At 55.4% G+C, this 7161-nt stretch overlaps 1 protein-coding gene across 1 annotated transcript; it reads right to left on the bottom strand.

Moving 5' to 3' along the window:
• Positions 1-229: 229 nt before the first annotated feature.
• LOC119098217 (uncharacterized) lies at positions 230-5995 on the bottom strand. Its single transcript, XM_037221143.1, has 5 exons — positions 5679-5995; positions 3089-3266; positions 2164-2293; positions 1074-1112; positions 230-343 (listed from the first exon to the last, which is right to left on the bottom strand). Exons 1-5 carry the CDS (start codon positions 5803-5805, stop codon positions 230-232), a joined length of 588 nt encoding a protein of 195 aa, XP_037077038.1. The 5' UTR covers positions 5806-5995.
• Positions 5996-7161: the final 1166 nt, after the last annotated feature.

Below are 7161 nucleotides of genomic sequence, written 5' to 3'. Positions count from 1 at the left end.
CAGAAGAAAACGGATTGACAAAATGACATACACCTGCAGTAGTCTCAACCGCAATTGCATCGGTACGTTCTGGCTTCATAAAGCCACCGAAAAATCCCTTCTGAAAGTATTTCTTCGCATAAGACCTAAGAAAAAGCACCTTTCACGAGCGTGTGTTGTTTGCGTGTTCCCGTGGTGTAATGGCGGCTTGCGAGGGCAGTGGTAGGGGAAAGTTACAACCAACGCCGGGTCAAGACTGACCTTGTGTTTGGCCAGCTTGGGGGTTGTCCTTGAGCATGCGCACGATCTCCATGTACTTGCAGGACGAGCTGATCAGGATCCACTCCTTGTTGACGCCCTCGAACTGGGGACGGTGTAGCTCGGGTCAGACGTTACCTCTGCGCCTGACAGGCGTCACCACCGCTGCGCGTAATAGGTGTCATCTCTACACCTGACCGGGGTCGCCCCGCGCTCAACAGGCGTCACCTCTGTGCCCGCCAGGCGTTACCTCTACACATGACGGATGTCACCTCTGCGCCTGACAGGCGTCACCTTTGTGCCTGATAGGCGTCACCTCTACGTCTGACAGGCGTCACCTCTACACCCGAGAGGTGTCGCCTCTGTGCTCCGCAGGCGTCACCTCTATGTCTGACAGGCGTCACCTCTGTGCCCGACAGGCGTCACCTATACACTTGACGGATGTCACCTCTGCGCCTGACGGGTGTCCCTCCCTGACAGGCGTCACCTCTACGTCTGACAGGTGTCATCTCCACGCCTCACAGGGGCCTCAGAGTGCAGCGCTGCGACGGCGGGCTCGTCCGTCCGGCGACCGACCACACACCTCACTGTCATCTCTCACTAACGCCACGCGGTCATTAGAAACAGCACGGCCAGCCGGCACTGCTGACAGAGACGAGGTCACATAGCGCTTCACCGTAAGAGTCTACCTGGTATCAGCGCTCATGCAATGTTGTCCCGGTAAACAAACGCAGCAGTGTTAAGACGATGGCATCATGTTCCCCGCCATTCCAAGACCCACTGCATCCGACCATAGCAAACAAGGCCCCGCAAGAACAACATCGCCATGCACTTACCGTCGTCGTTGACAAGGAGTCGTCATCATCAACAGGCAGCTGAAACACAGACACCGGTCAGAGGATGACGGAATGCACGGGATTATACACATCCTAATAATATAACCGCAGTCTGACAACGGAAATTAACAAAACCCTGCAAAGGAACAGCATCACAGGCATGTGATCTTCGGGTATATCGGATCTCTGGTGGTGCGTTCCCATTTATGGATGGATGGGTGCTGCCTAGCCTTTTAGGTCGGTAGAACGCGGTTCAGCAGAGTACAACGGAAACCAATTGGTCAGAAAGAAAAACAGATCCCAAACACGGCCAATCACCGGACGCAACGGATCATACACAAAACTTGCCGAATGAGCATTATGCACTTGTGCAACTATTTCACCTAGTCGCATCCCTTACAATAATTCGCCAATTGGACAAGCCGCTCCTCGGACATGCTCCCGATGAGTTTTAGCCCAGCTGGCAAACGCTCTGGGCGCCAGCGGGTCGGCGACCGGGCCCGAACCGCTCACGCGGCGGGGGTGGGTCTGGATTCGCTGTCGGTCGCTGGGCGGCAGCCAGCGCGCGCGACGCGTTAACTGCCCAGCCGGCGGCGGCCTAATTAACCCGGGCACCGTCATTTGGGTAAGTGGTCGCGGGGCGGGGGGGGGGGGGGGCGGGCGGCGGGTGACGTCGGCACGACACTCGGTCACACCCTCACCGTTCGCGCCGCCGTCCCTGCGCCTCTGCCGAGCACCGGGTCAACATCGGTCGGCCGACGGCACCGCCCCTCACCCCGACCCCACCACCGCCCCTGACCTCGGGAGAACCAGGCGGGCTGAACGGCTCGGTACGCATGTTGTGACTGTCGCCGTCCAACGCGCCAAAGCACCCCCTGCGGTCCGAGCGCCGCTCCAACAGACTCGGCGAACTCTGCCCCCGTCCCACTGACTCTCTCCTGCCGACAGACACTCCCCTGTTCCTGAGCCCCGCCCCATCCCACCCTGTACTCACCCATCACACTTCCCTGTCCTCGTGACTCTCCCCTGCTCTGGTGGACCTCCAGGGTCCCCCAGACCCTCCACAGCCAACCGGCTGCGGCACACCCACCTTGTCGGCACGGTCACGGCGCTTGTTATTCTGCTTGGGCAGCAGTAGCTGCGACTCGGAGGCGATCCGGTTGAACTTCTGCGTCTGCTCCTTCACGCTGATCTTCTTTTGCCGTTCCTCCTCCAGCGCGCTCTACAAACCAGGGTAGAGAGCGTCGCTGGTGCCCCAACAACCGCAGCCAGCCCGTGCATCACACCCCCAACACACACACACGCACGCAGGCGCGTAAAGCACTTAAGCGAACCCAAACAAAGCCGGCGTGTGAGGCGCCGCTGGAGACCCCAAGCCAAAAGGCCAGTCGGCACGCCAGCGCGGCAGTGCGGCGGACGTCAGCAGCGTCCGGGTCGTCTCACCTCTCGGGCGGCTTCGGCCTCGGCGTCGGCGGCCGGCGCCTGCTCGTCGGGCGGAGGCGTCTGGTTCTCCTTGCCGCCCGAGCGGCGGCGCGGCGGCACCGGCGGCGGCGGCTCGTCCTCCGGCGCCCGCTCCATCGGCGGGGCGCCGCCGCGCTCGGGGCTCTCGCCGGGCGGCGGAGGGCCGCCGCTCCAGAGGCTCGACCAGCGCCGGGGCCGGCGCCGGAGCCGGTGGCGGCAGTGGCGGCGGCGGCGCCTGCTGACGCGGCCGCTGCTCGGCCGGCCGACGCGGCGAGACGCGCTCCAGCAGCTCGGGCGGCGGCGTGGCCGGCAACCCCAGCGGCTGCGGGTCGGCGCGCAGCGGCCGGCTCTCCGCCACGTGGTAGTACTCGTCAAGCGCTGGGCTCCGCTCGGGTCCGGGCGCCGCCACCGCCCGGTAGCCAGGCGAGTAGGCCGCCGGCGGCTGGTACGGCGCCGGCCCCGGGAACGGCGGCCCGTAGCCGGCCGTGGGAGGCGGCGGCGGACGGTACGGCGGCGGCGCGCGCGGCACCGGCAGACCCAGGTCGGGCGGGTCGGGCGTGCTGCTGCTGGTGCTGTGCGAGACGTAACTGTACTCGGAGCCAACGTCGCTCAGCACCTCCGCCAGCAAGCCTGAGCGATACTTCTTCTTCAGCACCAGGTACTTTTCACCGTCCTCCAGCTTGATGCTGGCCAGCGTGTTGACGAACTCTTTGAACTGGGCACGAGCATGGTCTGCAACAGAGGGCGCAGTGTGGCCAGTCCTCCGACAGACAGCATCGGCAGCCTCCGTCAGAACAGCGGACTCACGTAGCCCGGAGCGTTACTTGCAGTAACGACTGGTCAGTAATACTGCACCTAGAACTAAAACAGGCCATCCCAGCTCGACATGCCGCAATTGGTGACATGATAAGGATCGTGTCTCTAAGGCACGTACAATGCTAAGATATGTATAGATCGATTATGTAACATCTTCAATATCTAAGCACCGCATGAGAAGATTCCAAACAAGAGCTAGGAAAAGTGGCATTTGGAACGCTACAAACGAATAACTCTCATAGCTTCCAGGCCGCTACGCTAGGCGCTATCGCTGACTGAAAGACCACAAAACTCCAGCTTTAACTCTCAGACGAGCTTTTACACAATGCGACCACCAAAAATACGCCACCGCTCCACAGAGAGGAGCGGTGAGCAATGACACCCTCAGTGGCGTGGCCACCGCGCCTGCCTGTCGTGGTCAGCTCGACGCTCCCGAGATCCATCACGGCCCCACTGCCACGCGATACCCAAACCGATCGTGAGGAAACCGCGGGTGATTTTTGGGGCGCCCATCACTCTGGTCACGCCGCCAGGTGTGCACGTCACCCCCACCGCGCTCCATCGGAGGCTGCGGCGCCGGCTCGGCTGGCGCGCGCCGCGTCATCGGACCCCCGAGACGCCGAGCGGCCTCCTCAGGCCCGGACACTGTGACGTCAGACGACGCCCGATGAGCCAGGCCGGGCAACGCGGTATGTGTAACGGCGTGGCCGACCCAACGTTCGGCTACGTCGCTGCCGGTGTGAGCGGGCTTGCTCGAAACGCCCGAGGTGGTACAAGTGTAGGGGATGACGTGACACGAACAGAACAGGAGGCGACCTGTGTCTTCCTTAGCAAATGCAGCGGGCTCCTTTACGCGTGGTTTTCTACTGCAGAATGTGTTAGTGCGAGCCGTGCACGGTGTATTTACTACTGACCGAGGCACCGTCTGCGAGTAAACTTGGGCAATTCAGAACGGATCTCAAACGATCCGCTGCGTACCAGCCAGTCCGGGCAACAAGAAAGATGTCAAGGAAGACAGCCAGTGCACGCATGCATGACCTGTGTTGGATTTTGAGCTGGGCTGGTCAGAAAGTAGTCTGGTCTCAGTGGCACGCCACTGATACTCACCTATTACCACAACTGTCAACTTGTGCAGTTTGAAAGCTCTCTTTTGAACTGCTACATTGTCAACTTGCTTGCTATGGCAGAGGTGTGACTTATCCTTTGTCACTGGCATGTTTAGCTTATTGGTACTCATACCAATGAGCATCCTGCACCAATTTTTGTACTTGGTGTAGGGTACATATTACACTACAATTACAATTGAATAATAATGCACATTTCATGCATTCTTATTCAATTGTTTTTTTTTAAATTGCATTATCACTCCATTAATTGTAATGTAATGAGCATGTGGTATGATAAAAGGGCATGACCTTGACCAAGTACAATGCCTTCAAATGTAATCTCTCTGAATGACAGAGCAAGTTTGTATTAATACAAAAGCTATGCAACCTATGGAAATGCCAAGTCTTACAACATTGGCATATTATGTGTTACCTTCATCTACACTACTCCACACTTAATCATCACTGGTACTTTACAACACACTCAGCTGCTGAGGCTACATGGCCTCACCTGCCTTTCACCCTGACCAGAGGGACTTGGCAATGCAGGGAACCAAATCCCTTACCTCTGGTTTCCCAGACACTCTACACTTCAATACTTTCATGACTCACCATGGGGAGGCTAGTTTGATACTTTCCTTCCACGAGCAATATTTTGTATTTAGTTGGGGGCTTCAGCCATACATTTCTTACTACACCTGATCCATTTATGGCTGCCACCAAGTCCACCATTTCTGGTGTTTTGTGCCTATTCCAACATGGAAGCTTGAAAAGTCAACTCGACGCAGGAGCCTTCAAGGTTGTCGCTAGCATGCATTTTACAATGACCTATGGCAGATCAAGCTACTAACATATCCCAATCATGCTTGTTGTTGTCCATCTTCAGTTCTAGGACTGAGGTTGTCAAAACAGTATTTTTACCAAATTTTTACAGAGTCAATAAAGAAAACAAGGCTACAGACACAAAGATAACACTTAAATTGGCTATTGGATATGCAGCCATAGTGTATGAAGTCTGAAGCATAAATGTATAATGGGTATATAAACCTAATGCTTAAAAATGAAAACTGTCCATATTTAAGGTAGAATCAATGGCAAAACCTTAAGACCTTTCTACAAACTACAGCTGTGAGAATCACACTAAATCCATTGTTTTGAATGCGCCAGATCTGCCACATCCATTAAGAATACTTCCCGTATCAGCACGCACCACAAAACTTACCTTTCAACACAGGATCCGTCAGAAAAAGTTTGAAGTGCTTCACCAATTCGTGGTTGGTCACCTTTCCACCTCTACTTAAGATATAATCGCGGACAGATTCCGCTGTAAACTCGGAGGGCGGGTCCATCTTGATGCAACAGGTTGCTCGGGCTTTAGGCCATAACCGTGGCCGTCAGCAATCCAGTTACGACACACTCCCACTTGGAATTATTATTATGTTGTTATCACAGTTCAAAAACGACCGCAGGTCTACCCAAGTGGCGTCCGGGAATCTCCCGGGCGCTACCCACGACGGCACCACCAAGCGCAACACACCCGTGTACGGACGCTTCTTCTTTTACAGCGCAGCCCCATCTCCTACTTGACTTCAAAGGTCATAGGAGCCTGCGGCAGGCGGCACTTCGGCAACTTTAGAAACTTTGGCATTAAACCAATTAAGATGCGCGTAAAGAAACAATGTGAAAATGCATTTTCTCCCTCATCATCTCTGAGGCTTCGCAATCACTGGCGGCTGCTCCCCAGCGGTGCACAGAGATGCCTCGTCCCATCTAAGATACCGCATTTGGCCCACTTTATTTCATGGGGACTCAAGCCGTCTTTGCTTTTGCCCTGTTATGCTAACGGGCGTGTTTAGCGAGAGGCCCAATCGCTACGTTTATGAACATCGGTCGATTCTGAGACCCTCAACATGTACTCTCCGACCGGAGCAGCTGGCCGGGACCGACGCAGGGGACTTAGTAGCCCCAAACGATCTGTTATCGGAGCAAATGATCCAATAATCGGCACGGGGCCCAGTTCGGCTCATTGGACCCGAAATGGGGCAGAGATTTCCCATTTGGTACTGGAGTATCAGTCTGACACAAGGGCCTTCAGTAGTTCACTATGAATCCTTTCATTGGGATATCTATCATATATTCCAGGGCTGTGACTTCGCAAACTGAGTGCGGGGGACTGAACAGTGAAAAATGACGCAACCTTCTCCCAATATATGCCAAAGCACACATAGTTTTGAAGGCTAACATTGATCCATGTTTTTTAGAGCGGCAGCTACAATAGATGCCTAGTTGTCAGATTACATCCCATTTGCGGGCATTCACGAGGCGTCGACTTATAACATCAATTCCATACGGCGGCAGCGTTGCACTACCCCATCCTTCTACCTGCGGATGTTGCTTTGGACCTTCGTGACAGAAATGATTGACCTTAAAGGGTGGTGTTTTAATAGCGCAGACTGGAATGGACGCCGCGTTTTCGAACGAAACTTGCTTCTTAGAAATCGATCGCTTACAGCGGCAGTGCGGCGCTACTCTGTCCTTTATCACGAGCATGACTTTAAAGATTGGACTTTATTTGCGTGTGTTTTTAGAGCCCCGGCTGGAATGGACACCGCGCTTTCTAATGACACCCAATTCATACAGATCAGCCCAATACACGGCAGCACGACGCTATCCCGTGCCTTGATCTCGAATGTGATCTGAAAGTT

Source organism: Pollicipes pollicipes, unplaced genomic scaffold (genome assembly GCF_011947565.3).
Source record: "Pollicipes pollicipes isolate AB1234 unplaced genomic scaffold, Ppol_2.1 Scaffold_4740;HRSCAF=5597_pilon_pilon_pilon, whole genome shotgun sequence".
Lineage (NCBI taxonomy): Eukaryota > Metazoa > Arthropoda > Thecostraca > Pollicipedomorpha > Pollicipedidae > Pollicipes > Pollicipes pollicipes.
Note: the sequence above shows the minus strand (reverse complement) of the source record. Positions and strands in the feature narration are given on the sequence as shown.

Bases quoted from the DNA above. Each gene is read 5' to 3' on its own strand.
- LOC119098217 (XM_037221143.1), bottom strand. From the start codon at position 5,805: ATGGACCCGCCCTCCGAGTTTACAGCGGAATCTGTCCGCGATTATATC. The intron at 1,113-2,163 runs GTGGGTGTGCCG...TCTGTGTTTCAG, and splicing joins GCCGTGACCGTGCCGACAAG to CTGCCTGTTGATGATGACGA. The intron at 344-1,073 runs GTAAGTGCATGG...CACCGTCCCCAG, and splicing joins ACTCCTTGTCAACGACGACG to TTCGAGGGCGTCAACAAGGA.